Source organism: Bos taurus, unplaced genomic scaffold (assembly GCF_002263795.3).
Source record: "Bos taurus isolate L1 Dominette 01449 registration number 42190680 breed Hereford unplaced genomic scaffold, ARS-UCD2.0 Leftover_ScbfJmS_2057, whole genome shotgun sequence".
Taxonomy (NCBI): Eukaryota; Metazoa; Chordata; class Mammalia; order Artiodactyla; family Bovidae; genus Bos; species Bos taurus.
In genome coordinates this window covers 515,693-535,034 of record NW_020191148.1, presented here as the reverse complement: position 1 = coordinate 535,034, position 19,342 = coordinate 515,693, and the positions used below count along the sequence as shown (strand labels likewise).

Sequence of the window (19,342 nt, the reverse complement as noted above, 5' to 3'; positions counted from 1 at the left end):
AGACATGGGTTGTTTTTCCACATCTAGATACTGCAGCTAATTTCATCCTTTGTATTTAATTGGAAACATTTATTAAGTGGCATAAAGGCCATTTTCCTGTTAATCTTTTGTTTACTACTGTGAATCATTGCTAAGGGCAGCTTTCACTAAAGAGTTCAAAAATACCTGAATCTGTCTCAGTTCAGTCACTCAGTTGTGTCCAACTCTTTTCAACCCATGGACTGCAGCACACCAGCCCTCCCTGACTATCACCAACTCCCAGAGTTTACTCAAACTCATGTCCAGCAAGTCGGTGATGCCATCCAATCATGTCATCCTCTGCTATCCCCTTCTTCTCCCGTCTTCAATCTTTCCCAACATCATGGTCTTTTCCAATGAGTCAGTTCTTCACATCAGGTGGCCAAAGTATTGGAGTTTCAGCTTCAGCATCAGTCCTTGCAACTAATATTCAGGACTGATCTCCTTTAGAATGGACTGGCTGGATCTCCTTGAAGTCATGGGGACTCTCAACAGTCTTCTCCAACACCATAGTTCAAAAGCATCCATTCTTCAGCATTCTGCTTTCTTTACAGTCCAACTTTCACATCCGTACATGACTACTGGAAAAACCATAACTTTGACTAGGCGGACCTTTGTTGGTAAAGTAATGTCTCTGCTTTTTAATATGCTGTCTAGGTTGGTCATAACTTTCCTTCCAAGGAGCAAGCGTCTTTTAATTTCATGGCTGCAATCACCACCTGCAGTGATTTTGGAGCCCAAAAATTCTGTTACTGTTTCCACTGTTCCCTATCTATTTGCCATGAAGTGATGGGATCAGATGCCATGATTTTAATTTTCTGAATGTTGAGTTTTAAGCCAACTTTTTCACTCTCCTCTTTCACTTTCATCAAGAGGCTTTTTAGTTCTTCACTTTCTGCCATAAGTGTGGTGTCATATGCATATCTGAGGTTATCGATATTTCTCCCGGCAATCTTGATTCCAGCTTGTGCTTCTTCCAGCCCAGCGTTTCTCATGATGTACTCTGCATATAAGTTAAATAAGCAGGGTGACAATATACAGCCTGAAATACTCCTTTTCCTATTTGGAACCAGTCTGTTGTTCCATGTCCAGTTCTAACTGTTGCTTTTTGATCTGCATACAGATTTCTCATGAGGCAGGTAAGGTGGTCTAGTATTCTTATCTCTTTAAGAGTTTTCCATAGTTTGTGAAATTATAGAGTAACTAGAATTATAGAGCAGCTATAACGATTGTGGAAAAGTTTGACATATAGTGAGAATTACCAAAAGGTGAGACAGAGACATGGAATGAGCAAACACTGTTGGGAAAATGATGCCCATAGACTTTAATGCAGGGTCATGATAAGCTCTCAAATTGTAAAAAATACAGTTCTGGGAAGTGCAATAAAACAAGGTACATCTGTATTTCTAAAGCAAACAATACTAATAAGGTTCAAAATTGGGAAAGGAGCATGTCAAGGCTGTATATTGTCACCCTACTTAATTAACTTATATGCAGAGAACATCATGCAAAATGCTGGGCTGCATGAAGCACAAGCTGGAATCAAGATTGCTGGGAGAAATATCAATAACCACAGATATGACACAGATGACACCACCCTTATAGCAGAAAGCAAAGAGGAACTGAAAACCTCTGAATGAAGGTGAAAGAGAAGAGTGAAAAAGCTGGCTTAAAACTCAACATTCCAAAGACTAAGATCATGGCATCTAATCCTACACATCATAGCAAATAGATGGAGAAGCAATGGACATAGTGACAGCTTTTATTTTCTTGGGCTCCAAAATCACTGCAGACCATGACTGCAGTCATGAAATTAAAAGACACTTGCTCCTTGGAAGAAAAGCTATGACCAACCTAGACAGCATATTAAAAAGCAGAGACATTACTTTACTGACAAAGGTCCACGTAGTCAAATATATGGTTTTACCAGTAGTCAAATACAGATGTGAGAATTGGACCATAAAGCAGAGTGCTGAAGAATTGATGCTTTTGAACTGTGGTGTTAGAGAAGACTCTTGAGAGTCCCTTGGACTTCAAGAAGATAAAACCAGTAAATCCTAAAGGAAATTAACCCTGAATATTCATTGGAATGACTGCTGCTGAAGTTTAAGCTCCAATAGATTGACCACCTGATGTGAGGAGCCTACTCATTGGAAAAGGCACTGATGCTGGGAAAGTTTGAAGGCAGGAGGAGGAGGGGATGACAGAGGACGAGATGTTTGGATGGAATTACTGACTCAATAGACATGAATTTGAACAAACTGTGGGACATAGTGAAGGAAAGAGAGGCCTGGCATGCCAAAGTCCAGGGGGTCGCAGAGAGTCGGACACAACTGAGAGACTGAACAACAACAATTTTCAGGAATGAGAGGAGAAACTAAGAGAAAATTAAATTACTGGAGGTTCCTATCAAGTTTTACAAGGATGGATATGCTGAAAAACTTAACATAAATGAAAAAAGCTAAAATGGTGAGGGTCTTACCATTATCTGTGTACAGTCAATGACGTTGCTCAAACTGTGTGTGATGGTTAGCACAGTGCACTGGGCAAATTTCTCATGAATTGTTTTTTGTATTAACTCATCAGTTCTATATTTAAAAAAAGTTAATTTAGTTCAGTAAAGACATGACAAGCAGATTTGACTTAAAAATATATGATATTTTTATAATGTTTCTAAAAATCAGTATGTTAACATATAATCTTGTTCCTAAAAAACTAAGTATAAAAATCTATTTAGAAATTTACTCTTTTTCATAAAATGATGGAAAATAATATTCCCTCAAAATTGCTTGAAACTATAAGGAGCTGGATTTAGGAATATAGCTCTCTCAGGATGCCTCATAACAACATTAATGCCATACAAAATGTCTTGGTTTTTCCTTTGTTTTCTGGAATTGATATTATCAAAAGATATCCATTGGACTAAGAGAGCACTTAGAAACATTTCTAAGCATCACTAAATGTTTTCCATTTACCACACTGACAAGTCAGATTCAAGGTTTCCTGGTCTCAGCTCCATACCTTGGATCCACATTCGATGTGGCTTTGTCAATAATCAATATTCGATTTTCTCTGAGGATAGCCCTAGCAAGACACACCAATTCTCTCTGTCCAGAACTCAAGTTCAACCCGGATTCTGCTAATTCAGCATTCATTTTACCAGGAAGACCTTCAATGGCTTCTTTAAGTTGCACCTGTAGGTACAGAAAGAATGATTTTTCCTAAGCAAACTATTACTAAAGTAGACAAACCTCTTAGACATTAGAGCTTTGATGTCCTCAGGACTTCTTACACATATTGCATGTACAGCCAGGGTGATAGGAAGAGCTCTTTCCAATGAGCATTCACTGAGAAAGATGGTGGAGTCAACTAAGGACAGAAAGATCTCAGTGTCCTCCATCCCTGCTATAGGATATACACCAGAAACCCTGCCTAGGGATTAGTTAAGTAAGTCTCTCAAAAAATGAAGCCATTTCTCCCAGTGTGGTTTCAACAGAAAAGTTAAAATTATCTTTATGGTTGAGTCAAGTTTCCCAAAGTTCACTTTGCATAGGAGTTGGTACACTAAAGAAAAACTTTAAAAATATTTACAGTAAGTCTTTTTCTCTGAAGATATAATCTTACCAACACTTTACCATTTGGTGAAGTTTACAATATGCAAATTCAAACAATGGCAACTGGAGCCTATTTTGATAACAACTCTTTCCCAAGTTTAATTCTATAAATAGTGGACCAATCAAATGCATTTTCCTCAGTGTCATAAATGTCTTACAGTGAATGAAAACTCATTCACGGAGTTTCATATGAAAACTCATTATATGAAAATAAGACACAACACCTTATTTCCCCCAGAATATGGATATAGGTGGTGTTTATATTAATCTATCTTCATAAAATTGTACTTATTAGAGGAAAAACAAATTTTTGACTACCACAGATACTTGAAAAGTACGTTTGGTGGTAGGGGTCAATTAAATAAATATTTACTTTGGAAAAATATTATAGAGCATGAACCAAACTCAGGCTATACTTGAAGGACAAAGACAAAATACACTTCAAATTAAGAGACCAACAGATTGATGAGTGATGGCCGATAAGTTATCTGACACATTATAATGTCAGATAATAACACACCAAGGGTTAGTGAGGAGTATTTTCATTTTTTTATTTTCAGGTATCCTAAATGATGGAACACATCTATGAATGCAAACCTGAATTGTGCTATTGATGGAGTCCAATCCCAAGAAAGGGGAATTCTGAGTTAGAATTAAATATGGTATTGTTATGCAGCATTATCCTGAGAAGTACACACAATCTAAAGTGTAAGACTTGGACTGTGGTACAAGTGGTTGGACTTTCTTAAGACACATCCTGACTCACACTTGCCCCTGACTTGGATGACATCTCATCACTAATTTGGTTTTCTACTTTCCTTCGATTTTGTCCATATCCACTTTATGAGGAAAAAGGGTTGTTAGAGGAAATGTTTTCAGAAAATGATGTTTTCTGAGACTCTGTTTTCATTTATAAATCAGGGATGGCTATGAGAATATATGAATATAAAGGTTTTCTGTAGTGTAATCATAAAATCAAGTTATAATTAAGTATTAAAATGGGAAAAAGGATAGTAGAAGGGGTAAACAAAAATAACTAGGAATTATAACTAGTGAATCTGAAAATATCCTGGATAACAGTGTAATATTACTATTAAATTTATTGATTGAGATAACTGTATTAGGACGTATAAGAGAATGTCCTGTTCTCACAAGGTATATATTTATATGTTTAAAGCCAGAAAGAAAAACACCAATACAGTATACTAACACATATATATGGAATTCAGAAAGATGGTAACAATAACCCTGTATATGAGACAGCAAAAGAGACACTGATGTATAGAACAGTCTTGTGGACTCTGTGGGAGAGGGAGAGGGTGGGATGATTTGGGAGAATGGCATTGAAACATGAATAATATCATATATGAAACGAGTCGCCAGTCCAGGTTTGATGAAGGATACTGGATGCTTGGGGCTGGTGCACTGGGACAACTCAGAGGGATGGTACAGGGAGGGAGGAGGGAGGAGGGTTCAGGATGGGGAACATGTGTATACCTGTGGTGGATTCATATTGATATATGGCAAAACCAATACAATATTATAAAGTTAAAAAATAAAATTAAATTAAAAAAAGTGATTCTAACTTTTAAATAAACATTTCTTCAACTTACAAACAATTCATCAAAATATAGATTTTTAAAAGAGAGGAAGAAAAAACAGGAAGACATAATAGCTGATGAATCCAGGTGAAGGTGTATATGTGTTCATCATATTATTCCTTTCATGTTCCTGTAATTTGAAATTTTTAAAACAAAAAATTGGAGGCTTGGTACTTCCCTGGTGGTCCAGTGGTTAAGAATCCACCTGCCAATGCAGGGAACATGGGTTCGATCCCTGGCTCAGGAAGATCCCACATGGAATGGAGTAAGTAAACCCATGTGCCACAACTACTGAGGCCACATTCTAAAGCCCACAAGCCTCAACTACAGAGCCTGCATGTCGCAACTACTGAAGTCTGTGTCTCTAGAGCTAAAGAGCCGCAACAAGGGAAGCCATGGCAATGAGAAACCCATGCACTGCAATAAAGAGATAGTCTGCCAGGGTCCAGCCCCGGCTGATCCAGGGTATTCGAAGGAGAGACGGCGTAGGCGAGGATCAGGAAATAACTGCTTAATTAAACGTTAATTAAGGATATAAAGAGTAATAGAATGAGGATAGCTCAGTAGGAAAATTCAGTGGAGAAAAGAGGCTGAGTAGCTTGGTTTACGCGGGAGACCAATAAAACTTCAAGACAAGAAGTTTGCACCACTTACGTAGGCCGCAGGCATCCTTCCGTTCTCCCGAAGGAGAGGAGACACTGAGGCCTCCCCGGTCGGATCTTAGAAGCCCAGGCATAATTAGCAAGCATGGCGGGTTCTGCGCTCCAGATGGAGACTCAGCCAGAATTTGAGAGAGAGAGTGACATGGGGAGACCAAGTTTTGGTGAACAAGGCCCGCACTTTATTTTCCAAAGTAGTTTTTATACCTTAAGTTGTGCATAGAGGATAATGGGGGAAGGGGTGGAGTCACGCAAGGACAGCAGTTCCTGGTCCTAATCGAAGCCAGGCTTTCAAACTTATCATATGCAAAAGTTCAGGTGAATTACATCATCTTCTGGCCAGGAGGCCCTGTTAACATTTTAAGAAACTTATTTTTCTCTAAAGGTGATTATTCCAAAGTCAGGTGCCAGCCTCCAAAAAAGCATTGGACAGAGTTGCATTCCTATAGGGCAAAGGTGAAGTGGGCTCAATCAAGAAAAGAATTAACTCAAGGGTCCAAGGTTACAAACATTGAGGCTACTACTTACATTTCTATACACCCATTATATCAATCAATACACTGCCAAGGACACAGTAGGTAAGGAGTATGGAGACTTAGCAGCAAACATTGGCCCAATAAGTGAAAAACCCTTCACCAATACAATTTCTAATCAATCTTTTAACTACTCAAAGGAATCTGTGTTTAGACCGTTTAGAACATCTCCTGCCTCTCACAGTTGGGAAGCTCTGAACAATCACATGTGGCCGGAAAAACCTATTCAGGCAGGCTAGAGGATATCCAAAGGAGTTTGTAGGTTAAACACTGTCACACCCAGGAATTATTAACTGGAGCTGTAAGCTAACTCTTTTTTCAGAGAGAGGTAGTGGGGGACAGACCCCCATAAAGTCAGAGGTGTAGGTGAAAGCACAAAGCAGAAAGTAGGCAGACTCTGGTTTTGGGGGTAGATGCTTGAGAATTTCCAGGGGGACTCCTGAGGCTCGATCCCACCTTTGCGTATGCCAAGCCTCCTTCCTCATGACCTTTGCCATGGGCGGAGCTCCTGTTCCCGGCAGTGATAGAATTCTAGTTGAGCTATTCCAGATCCTGAAAGATGATGCTGTGGAAAGTGCTGCACTCAATATGCAATATGCAATATGCACTCAATATGCAATATGCTGGCTCCTGGCAATAGTCCATTTGCTGCAACTAGAGAAAGTCTGGGAGAAGGCAATGTCACCCCACTCCAGTACTGTTGCCTGGAGAATCCCATGGATGGAGGAGCCTGGTAGGCTGCAGTCCATGGGGTCACACAGAGTCAGACACGACTGAAGTGACTAAGCAGCAGCAGCAGCAGAGAAAGTCTGCAAGCAGCAATGAAGAACTAGCACAGCAAAAAAAAAAAAAAAAATGGAGGATTAAAGACAGGCAGCCTGGGCATAAGTCCTACCTAGCTCTGCCAACTGGGCAAGTTACTAAACTTACTCTGCCTTAGCTTCTTAAATTCTCAGACTATAATACCATAATTATAAAGGTGGGTACCTCATAACATTGATAGAGTACAAAATAAATCAGTACATGTAGAATTTACAGCAGATCAATAGATATTGCCCATTATTACTAATGCTTCCAGTATGCTACTGGGGAAGAGTGGAGAAGAATTACCAATAGCCCCAGAATGAATGAAGCAGCTTGGCCAAAGCAAATATGATGCTCAGTTGTTGATGTGTCTGTTGATGAAAGTAAAATAAAATGGTGCAAAGAACAGTATTGTATAGGAACCTGAAATGTTAGGTCCATGAATCAAGGAAAATCAGACATGGTCAAGCAGGAGATGGTAAGAATAAACAATGACATCCTAGGAATCAGCGAACTAAAATGGTTGAGAATGGGCGAATTGAATTCAAATAGCCATTATATTTACTACTGTGGGCAAGAATCCCATAGAAGACACAAAGTAACCCTCATAATCAACAAAAGTCTGAAACACAGTACTTGGGTGCAACCTCAAAAATGAGAGAATGATCTCAGTTTGTTTTCAAGGCAAGCCATTCAACATCACAGTAATCAAAGTCTATGTCCCTACTACCAAAGTTGAAAAAGCTGAAGTTGATCAGTTCTGTGAAGACCTAGAAGACCTCCTAGCTGCTAAGTCGCTTCAGTCGTGTCCAACTCTGTGCAACCCCATAGACGGCAGCCTACCAGGCTCCCCTGTCCCTGAGATTCTCCAGGCAAGAACACTGGAGTGGGTTGCCATTTCCTTCTCCAATGCATGAAAGTGAAAAGTGAAAGTGAAGTCGCTCAGTCATGCCCAACTCTTAGCGACCCCATGGACTGCAGCCTACCAGGCTCCTCTGCCCATGAGATTTTCCAGGCAAGAGTACTGGAGTGGGGTGCCATTGCCTTCTCCAAGACCTCCTAGAACTAACACCTAAAAAAGATATTCTATTCATCATCAGAGATTGGAATGCAGAAGTAGGAAGTCAAAATATACCTTGAGTAACAGGCAAGTTTGGCCTGGGAGAACAAAATGAAGCAGGCAAAGGTTGACTGAATTCTGCCAAGAGAATGCACTAGTCATAAAAAAAAAAATACTCTTTTTCAACAACACAACAGACAACTTTACACATGGGCATCACCAAATGGTCAATACTGAAATCAAAATTACATTCTTTGTAGCGGAAGATGAAGAAGCTATATACAATGAGCAAAAACAAGACTGGGAGCTGACTGTGGCTCAGATCACCAACCTCCCATAGCAAAATTCAGGCTTAAACTAAAGAAAACCATGAAAAACACTAGACAGACATTTATGACTTAAATCAAATCCTGTACGAATTTGCAGTAGAGATAACAAATAGATTCAAGGGACTAGATCTAGATAACAGTGTGCCTGAAGAACTATTGACAGAGGTACATAATATTGTGCAGGAGGTGGCAAACAAACCATCCCAAAGAAAAAGAAAAGCAAGAAGGCAAAGTGGTTATCTGAGGAGGCTTTCTGAATAGCAGAAGAACGAAAAGAGGTGAAAAACAAGGGAGAGAGGGAAAGGTACATCAGATTAAACACAGAGCTTTGAAGAATAGGTAGGAGAGATAAGAAGGCCTTCTTCAATGAACAAAGCTTAATAACACAAGAAAACAACAAAAGGGGAAAGACTAGAGATGTCTTCAGGAAAACTGGAAACATCAAGGGAGCATTCTGCCCAAAGATGATCACGATAAAGGATAAAAATGGCAGAGACCTAGTAAATGCTAAAGAGATCAAGAAGAGGTGGAAAGAATACACCAAAGAACTATAAATAAAAAAAAAATCTTAGTGAACTGGATTACTACAATGGCGTGGTTAGTCACCCAGATCCAGACATTCTGGAGTGCAAAGTCAAGTGGGCCTTAAGAAGCACTGCTGTTAATAAAGCTAATGGACGCAATGGAATTCCAGAAGAACTATTCAAATCTCTAAAGGACGATGCCATCAAGATTTTGCATTCATTATGTTGGCAAATCTGTAAGACTCAGCAGTGGCCACAGGACTGAAAAAGGTCAATCCTCATCCTAATTCCCAAGAAGGGTAGTACCAAGAATGTGCCAGCCATCAATTGTACTCATTTCCCAAGCTGGTAAGGTCATGTTTAAAATCATCCATGCTAGGCTTCATCATTATGTGAATCAAGAACTTCCAGATGTCTAAGATGGATTTAGAAAAGGAAGAGGAACTAGAGATCAAATTGCCAACATTCACTGGATTATAGAGGAAGCAAGGGAATTTCACAGAAACATTTATCTTTGTTTAATCAACTATGTTAAAGTCTTTGACGTGTAGATTATGACAAACTGTGGAAAGCTCTTAGAGAGATGGGACTATCAAACCATCTTACCTGTCTCCTGAGAAGCCTGTATGTGGGTCAAGAAGCAACAGTTAGAACCCTGTATGGAATAACTGATTGGTTCAAGATAGAGAAAGGAGTACGACAGGGCTGTCTGTTGTCACCCTGTTTGCTTAACCTACATGCTGAGCAAATCATGAAGAATGCCGGGCTGGATAAGTTACAAGCCTGAATCAAGACAGGCTAGAGAAACATCAATAACCTCAGATATGCAGATAATACCACTCTAATGGCAGAAAGCGAAGAACTAAAGAGCCTCTTGATGAGGGTGAAGGAAGAGAGTGAAAGAGCAGGCTTAAGACTAAATACTAAAAAAAGAAAAAGAAAAAAAAACAAAAAAAAACTAAGATCATGGCATCACATCCCATTACTGCATGGTAAATAGAAGGGGAAAAAGTGGAAGTAGTGACAGATTTCCCTTTCTTTGGCTCCAAAATCACTACAGATGGTGACTACACCCATGAAATCAGAAGATGATTGCTTCTTGGCTGGAAAATGATGACAAACCTAGACAGTGTGTTGAAAAGCAGAGACATTACTGTGCCAACCAAGATCCATATAGTGAAGGCTATGGTCTTCCCAGTGGTCACATATGGTTGTGAGAACTGGACCACAAAGAAGGCAGAATGCGAAAGAATTGATTCCTTCAGTGTGGTGCTGGAGAAGATTTCTGAAAGTCCCTTGGATAGCAAGGAGATCAAACCAGTCAATCTTAAGGGAGATCAAGTCTGAATATTTACTGGAAGAACTGACGCCGAAGATGAAGCTCCAGTCTTCTGGCCATCAGACAACTCACTGGAAAAGTCCCTGATGCTGGGAAAGATTGAGGGCAGAAGAAGAAGAGAGTGTCAGAGGATGACAAGGCTGAATGGCTTCACTGATGCAATGAACATGAACTTGGGCAAACTCCAGGAGATGGTGAGGGCCAGGAAGGCCTGGCGTGCTGCAGTCCATGGGGTAGCAAAGAGTCAGACACAACTGGGCAACTGAACAACAGTAACAACCTCCTAACATTGATAGAGTATAAAATGAATCAGTACATGTAGAATTTATAACAGATCAATAGATATTGCCCAATATTAGTAATGCCCTCAGCTAGCACCTCTTCCAGAGAAGGCAATGGCAACCCACTCCAGTATTCTTGCCTGGAAAATCCTATGGACGGAGGAGCCTGGTGGGCTGCAGTCCATGGGGTCTCGAAGAGTCAGACACGACTGAGCGACTTCACTTTCACATTTCACTTTCAGACACTGGAGAAGGAAATGGCAACCCACTCCAGTGTTCTTGCCTGGAGAATCCCAGGGATGGCAGAGCCTGGTGGGCTGCCATCTATGGGGTCGCACAGAGTCGGATACGACTGAAGCGACTTAGCAGCAGCAGCAGCAGTACCTCTTCACGTTCTGCTCCATTTTCTTCCTTTGCATGTATCAGCATTGAGACCTTGTTACATATGCACAGGCTTGTTTTCCATCTTCTCCAAGAGAATTTAAGCTCCAACAGGGCAGAGACTTTGTCTCTTGATGACTGTGATAGCCCCAGAATCTGTAACACTGCCTGTCTAACAAGCTCTCAGAAGATATTTGTTGGCTGTATGAATGAAGGCATAAGTGAATCTCCTTGTGTGACATGTCCGTTCCTATAAATTAGAAAATAAATCCATATAGATAAATAATTTTATATAACACTATTTTCTTATTAAGAATAAGTGTAAAAGGAATGTATTGTTATAACAATTAACTGGCTCCAAGATATCATAACATCACACTTTAAACAGTGGAAAGCACTGAAAAAGTTATTATTTAAGGAAAATGGATCAAATAATATTATGACTCAAGGAATTAAAACAGGGGCTCTATAACAATCTAGAAGGATGGGATGGGGAAGGAGATGGGAATGAGGTCCAGGAGGGATAGGACATGGGTGTACCTATGGTTAATTCTTGTTGATGTTTGACAGAAAACAACAAAATTCTGTACAGCAATTTTCCTTCAATTAAAAAATAAATAAAAAACTATAATCTCAGTACAGAATACTTCAGATTGTTTTTGAACTTGGGAAAAAATAGAATATAGCAAAATTGAAAAATAATAAACTGAAATGTAAGGCACTCTATCACCTTAAACATTTTCAAAATAATCTACTAAATGTACTGTATATACCAACCAGGCACCAGCACCCCTCACAGGCAGTCAACATAGATGTCAGATAGTTTCTATATTTTGTGGAACCTTCTTACTTTTCAAAAAGAAAGGCTGGTGTGGGCTAGAATGAGACAGGGAAATGCAATAAACCGACAGGGAAGAGGTTTTACTAGAGCAGGACCAGCAGTAAAAGAAATTGAGGGAGAGCCCCTTCACCAAAACATAAGGCCCCAGGAAATGGACATATAAACTGTCCCACAGCAAGGACTGATCCACGTGATTCCTAATGCACGTGCTGCTGATGCCCAGATTTCTGTATCTTGGTTTTCCTCTGTGATGAGACATTCTGTTGTTCAGTCGCTCAGTCATGTCCAACTATTTGTCAGACTGTAGCACACCAGGCTTCCCTGTCCTTCACCATCTCCTTACTGGATGCTTGGGGCTGGTGCACTGGGACGACCCAGAGGGATGGTATGGGGAGGGAGGGGGGAGGAGGGTTCAGGATGGGGAACACATGTATACCTGTGGTGGATTCATTTCGATATTTGGCAAAACTAATACAATATTGTAAAGTTTAAAAATAAAATTAAAAAAAAAAAAACTAATGCCCATTGAGCTGATGATATCATCGAACCATCTCATCCTGTCTCCCTCTCCTCCTCCTGCCCTCAATATTTCCCAGCATCAGGGTATTTTCCAATGAGTCAGCTCTTTGCATCAGGTGGCCAAAGTATTGCAGCTTTAGCTTCAGCAGCAGTCCTTCCAATATATATTGAGTTGATTTCCTTTAGGATTCACTGGTTTGATCTCCTTGCTCTCCATGGGACTCTCAAGAGTCTTCTCCAGCACCACAGTTCAAAAGCATCAATTCAGCCTTCCTTATGGTCCAACTTTCACATCCATCCGTGACTACTGGAAACACCATAGTTTTGACTATATGGACATATGAGACATACTTCTGTCCTAATAAAGATACTATCAGTGTTGACCATTCGACTGTATGCTTTCTTCCCAGTTTTGATGTAATAGCCCATATACTTAATTCCATATCCTAGAATCTAAGCTGTTTTGTTTTTGTTTTTAGAAGCAAGACTTCAATGATTCATTTTGAGAGTTTTATCTACTGTGATCTTTTAACCTTTGATAAAGTGCTTCATTTTCAGGTACAGTCCTGTTACATTTGTGGAGTTGCCTTTGCACCCCAATCAGCACTAATTTCTGATGAATTTTTGTCAGTTTATAGTAAGTTATTTAGTTTTCAGTATATGAAAAATGTATTTTCAGCATATTTTGAAAAGTAACCAAGATGAGACAGGCAGCATCCACAGGACTGTATCCCTTCTGAATGTCCACCTCTCCCAAGGAAGAAGGAAGAAATAGAACTAGAGGACTTTAAAAGAGGAAACATAGTGGTTTCCTCCTACTCACTCTCAGGCCAACTCTGTGAGTTTGGGTTCACATGTCCAGTTTGGCATCATTTATAAACTAGTACCTAGGGTTTTGATTTCACTTAAAAATTGATCTCACTGGTTTAGTGATACCTCTTAGAGTGATGGGCTTCCCAGGTGGTGCAGGGATAAAGAATCCTCCTGCCAGTGCAGGAGATGCAAGATACGTGAGTTTGATTCCTGGTTTGGGAAGATTCTCTGGAATAGGAAATGGCCATCCACTCCAGTATTTCTTGTCTGGAAAACTCCATGGACAGATGTTTCTGGCGGAGTATAGTTACATGGGGGGTCGCAAAGAGTCAGACATGACTGAGCATGCACATGCATGCACTTAGAGTGATTAATCATCCCATTATTCTTTTTCTCTAGGAATGATTTATCACATTTGTATGTTTTTCAATGAAAGATCTGGTAGGTTTTCTTTAAAACAGTCATAAAGAAGCAATTCCTAGAGAAACACAATGATGGGATGATTTCTCCAAGCATTATCACTAAAGCTAACATGGTCAATCCCAGAAGCAATACATCTAAACCACACACTTCACTTTTGAAATAAACTCATATTTATTTATTTTTATAGAAACCTCCAAATGTACTTTAAATAAGGGTAGATCTTAGTATTATCTACCACTTGTACCACCTCATCATTTTTAGAATTTAGATTAGCATTGACCCTTTGTCCATGGAACAATATGTTCTGAAATTCTAGACTAATTTTGCTACCTGAGAATCCATGAAAAAAAGATCTCAAACTTGGAAACAAATAGGAAAATAATTAACTAGTACTTCCTTTTTTTTTTAAGATGTCATAATTTCACCATTAAATAGTCCTGTGAGTTCAAGATCAGCAGATCATCCTCTCTTTTTTTTTCACATTTGATGGTTAACTAATCTCCCCACCTCTTCTCTTTAGAATTGCACTGTAAAAGACTCACAAACTTAAATGAAATCAGAGGTGTAATTCTTTTCAGGCAGGAAAAAGTAAAGCAATTGGCCCAACTTAGGAAAATAAAATCCCCACAGTTGCTGGAAAGCAGGGTGGGTGTGTAAAGACTGTGTGCTTACATTCTTCAGAAACCAGAATTACTGGATGGAAATTGTCAGACCTCCAAATCTGCCTGCTCACAGTCAAGGCTCGCCTACATATTACAGGTTTCAGAGCTTCCCTGGAAGGGTGACTCTAAATGGCACACACAACAACTCAAAACATCACGAACAATTGGTCACTCAGATTTGCACAATAGAAATGTTTTTAAAAGAAATACACCGCACTTCTCTGAAATGAAAAGATCAATAAAACATCTAGCAGTTATTTTTTCATGTCAAAAAGTATTTTTCCTATTTTCCTCTAAGAGTATTATAGTGTCTGGTCTTACATTCAGTCTTTAAATCATTTTGAGTTTATTTCTGTATATGGTATTAGGGAGAATTCTCATTTCATTCTTTTACATGTAGCTGTCCAGTTTTCCCAGCAACTGGGAAGAGGCTGTCTTTTTGAAGAGACTGTCTTTTCTCCATTGAAAAGAGAAGAGACCGTCTTTTCTCCATTGCACATTCTTGCCTCCTTTGTTATAGATTTGGTGACTATCTGTGAGTTCATCTCTGGGCTCTCTAGCCTGTTCCATTGATTTATGTTTCTATCTTTGTGCCAGTGCCATACATCTAGAGTACTGCAGCTCTGAAGTGAGTTGACCAAAAAATTCATTTAGGTTTTCCCATAACATTTTATGTAACAAACTTTTTGGCCAACTCAGTATCTTAAATCAGGGAACCTGATTTCTCCAGCTTAATTTTTCTTTCTCAAGAGTGCTTTGACTATTTGAGGTTTTTTGTGTTTCCATACAAATTGTAAAATTTTGGGCTCTAATTCTATGAAAAATGTCATTGGATTTTTCTGATAGGGATTGTACTGAACCTGTAGATTGCTTTGGGTAGTATAGTCATTTTCACAATATTGATTCTTCCAGCCCAAGAACATGGTATATCCCTCCATCTGGTTGTGTCGTATTTGGTTTCCCTTGTCAGTATCTTATAGTGTTCTGAGTACAGGTCTTTTGCCTCCTTAGGTGGGTTTATTCTTAGGTATTTTATTCTTTTTGTTGCAATAGTAAATGGGATTATTTTCTTAATCTCTCAGACCTTTCATTGTTAGTGTATAAGAATGCACATGCTTATTTTTTAAAAGCACAAGACTGAGCTAGGTTCTATGAGAAATTAGAAGTCTGTCTACTGTTTAGATATCTAGACTTTCTGCCATCAGTAGAACTGATTTGTAAAACAAGGGAAAATATACAAAGTACTTTGTATTAAAATACACAAGGCAATGGAAACTTAATAGTCAATTTTTTTTTTCATTCAATGGTAAGGAAATTCAAAGAAGTGGGGAAAGGGGGAACATGATACAAATAACAGAAAATTCTCTAGAAATGAACCTGTCCACGTAAAAAGTAAGCAAACACTCTAGGGTTCTGTTAGCTGCATTCATGCTACAGCATTAAAATGGCATAATCACCAATAAATAATCATTAGCACATTCCAGTTATATATTCTATCTTTATAAACACTTTCCTGTGAAACTGCATAGCATTTTATTGGTATAATCTGTCACATTTTTAAGTAAATAATGAAAAACTACTATTGTCTCCACATCATGGATGTTTCCTAAGACCAGAGGAATAAAATGAACATTGGAGGGTAATTAGGGTAATTAATTCACCAGGTCACTAGTGGAATTTGATCCCACAGCTTTAACATCTAATTTAGTGTTCTGCTAAGGACAAGATAATGTATCTAGTTGCTCACAGTATTAGGGAAAAAGCAAAAATAGAAACATGAAGCATTATATTGTTGGTTTTCATCACCATCATCAATACACACATTTTAAGTGCACTCATGTCATCAGAATTTTCCTAGGAGGTAAACAAAGTCAGTTAAACTGATAAGCTCCCTTTAATTAACTGCAATGTTAAAAATGTATATACACATATACTCATACTTACACATTACATTTAATAAATTACCTCTTCTAAGACTTTCCACAGTTCCACATCCATATGCTCATTAAAGGGATCCAGATTTTTCCTCATTGTTCCAGTAAATAAAACAGGTTCCTAAATGCAACAAAATAGTGAATGTTTTTACTTTAACCTCTTTTCATTTTATTCCAGTGCTTATAGGACAGAAATAAAATATAAAATATCAAAATTCACTGTGATCATTAATAATAAGGTTTCAAATGTATATTTACAAAATAGTATCTCTAAAATAATTTTCCATTGTACAAAGCATGCTACAAAATATCCTCTGGACTATTGAACACTAACAGAAGGTAGTGTTGAAGAAGCTTTTTCATATTAAGAAAGAAACTGAAGAATAGAAAGGAAGATCTGTTTGTTTGTTTGTTTTAAATACCTTCCTGGTAATGAATATCTACTTAAACACACACACACAATGATGATATAATTATTTGAGAAACTTTACATCAAGATCTACATAAATTAACTGTCAATCCTGCTGTGATGCTGGGAAACATCAAAAGCATGATTAGTTGAGGTTTGTGCCTCAAAGCAAAATTGTGAACTATTTTCACATTGCAATGAAGAATAAACTAGGATATTTTCTCCATTTGGTAAAACAGTATTCTAGGATGGGGACTCTCTCAATAGGTGTGAATGAACATCCCCACACATGCAAAGAGAAGTCAGCTCCTGGGGCCTGTGGCTCCTCTGTCCATGGAGAGAGATTCTGTGATCCTGCACCAGCTGGTCCCACATTCTCTCACCTGTACATCAGCACAGAACACCTCAGAGAGCCTCGTTACTAACTTCAAAGCCAGGAGGACCTAAAACCCACTGTGACCTGTGTCATAATAATATTATTTTAATTTAATAGCTCCTTTTATTCATCTATTTTAGGAGGAGCCACAGGTAAATTACTCTGGAAATGCATCCCTCTTCTTGTGGCTCAGATGTTAAGAGTCTGCCTGCAATACGGGAGATCCGGGTTCAATTCCTGGGTTGGGTAGATCCCCTGGAGAAGGAAATGGCAGCCCACTCCAATGTTTTTGCTTGGAAAATCCCATGGATGGAGAAGCCTGGCAGGCTACAGTCCATGGGGTCACAAAGAGTTGGACATGACTGAGTGACTTGTTTTCTTTCTTTTCTTTCATTCTGTGTTTAAGAGAGAATCTTGTACATAAGCTCATGTAGGCCATTTAAGTTTCTTATGGAAGGCTCTAGTAAGTGAGGACATAAAATATGAGCAGCAGAGAAGAGCCCAACTGGCTCTTTTAAAGGAAGGGGGCAGAACAAGGGGATGCACACGTGTAGGAATAAGAGGAGACTTGATTCTTCCACAAGTGCCTGGGAACTGGTCAGAATCACCACGTTCAATTCCTGCCTGGCCTTAGAGCTGTTCTGTTCCTCATCATTTCACAAAAGCCTGAGAAGGAAAATGAATATAGATATTTCTTCACTCCAGCCATGAAGAAGAATGTCACTCGGAGCACCTCCCACATCGTCTTTCCCTATTGTCTTAGTTTTAAGTCTTGTAAGAGAGAAATGGATGCAGAAAACACATGGTAGGCCATCAAAAAAAGATGTACCCCTAAGTAGAATCCAAAATTAAAAAGACATTATAAGGGGAGCTACATTTGCACATTGTTGAGCAAACAGCCAATATGCTTCTAAAGCACTGAAAATCACTGGTCACAGGCTGTTTCAAAATGGTTACTGAATTGAACTGAAAAATCACAAGAACCACATTTAAGGCCTCCTTTAAAACTCTGGAATTTAGGATCAAAGACTAAATAACCATCTAAGCAATGGTAAGAGTTCCTTGTCAGGGAATAATCATCATTCTACTTCAGATTTTTAGAAAACGTTTTATTCTTTGTAAGATTGCAACATGCAGGCAATTTCTCTTCCTTTAGCTGTTTCCATTAGATTTACACAAATGACGTCACCAGGAGAGAGGAGACTGGTCTGTGATATTCCTCCCTTTCCTCTGACTCTCTTCCACCTTCCCTCCAAGGCTCTAAACTATGGCAGGATTTTACTCTGGGACCCAAAACAAGAGACTCTTCAAGCATTTGTGTCTGAGGAGATAAAGGGCTTGAAAAAGGCCAGCTTACGTAACCAGCTTTGAGCTCAATTGGGAAAAGTGAGATGGGGTCTCTCTGCTTACAATGATGACAAGAATGCTTCTTTGCTCATCCTGGCTTACACGACCTGAACACTTTTTCTCTCAGGTTCCTCTCATAAAGCAAATTCATATCCTGTTAAGACGTCTAAGGTATGAAGCATCCACCTGGTTTTCAAAATATAGTCTATTAAAGTGCTATCTAAGATAGTCTATGAAAAAAATCAGCTTATTATTTTTTTAAGTTCTTATTATTTATCATTTTTATTTTTATATATTTTATTTTTTTTTACTTTACAATATTGTATTGGTTTTGCCATACATCAACATGCATCCGCCACGGGTATACACATGTTCCCCATCCTGAACCACCCTCCCACCTCAGCTTATTTTTTAAAGACCTTTCTTCCTTCCTCAAACAATGAAAAGTGTCACAGTATTAGCACATTTGTGAAGGGCAGTTTTGGTGATTCAGGAGAACAGGCACAGTGTCCTCATTTAAAATTCAGTCACCAATTACATAATTAGAGCCTCTTTTTATTGTCACCTCCCTCACCTTCTCTTGGGAACACTCTTTGAAGGGGATGAAGTTCTTTAAAGACTAGGGGACTAAAGCAGGATTCTTTGCAGAAAGAGGAGTCCCTCACTTCTGAGCCCCTGACCAGCGCCTGCAGCTGCTTCAGACTGAGCTTTTATCAGAGCCCTCAGACACTATGTAGGCCTTAAGGAGGTTCTGCTAATTATCACCAAACCACTGCTGAATGTCATACAAAAAACAGAAATTAAGCATTTCCCATTGTAATAAGGGTCCCCACTCAAGTCTATACCATCAATCTAAAAGGATATATTGAGAATTA

At 38.9% G+C, this 19,342-nt stretch overlaps 1 protein-coding gene across 1 annotated transcript in view; it reads right to left on the bottom strand.

Moving 5' to 3' along the window:
• LOC101904517 (ATP-binding cassette sub-family C member 4-like) overlaps window positions 1-19,342 on the bottom strand; it is a 58,767-nt gene that overhangs the window by 9,431 nt on the left and 29,994 nt on the right. The window contains exons 5-7 of the mRNA XM_024989090.2: window positions 16,367-16,456; window positions 3,040-3,212; window positions 2,501-2,606 (exon numbers count right to left, since the gene is read on the bottom strand). Coding sequence (XP_024844858.2) covers window positions 2,501-2,606; window positions 3,040-3,212; window positions 16,367-16,456 — 369 coding nt within the window. The remainder of the gene's footprint in view (window positions 1-2,500; window positions 2,607-3,039; window positions 3,213-16,366; window positions 16,457-19,342) is intronic.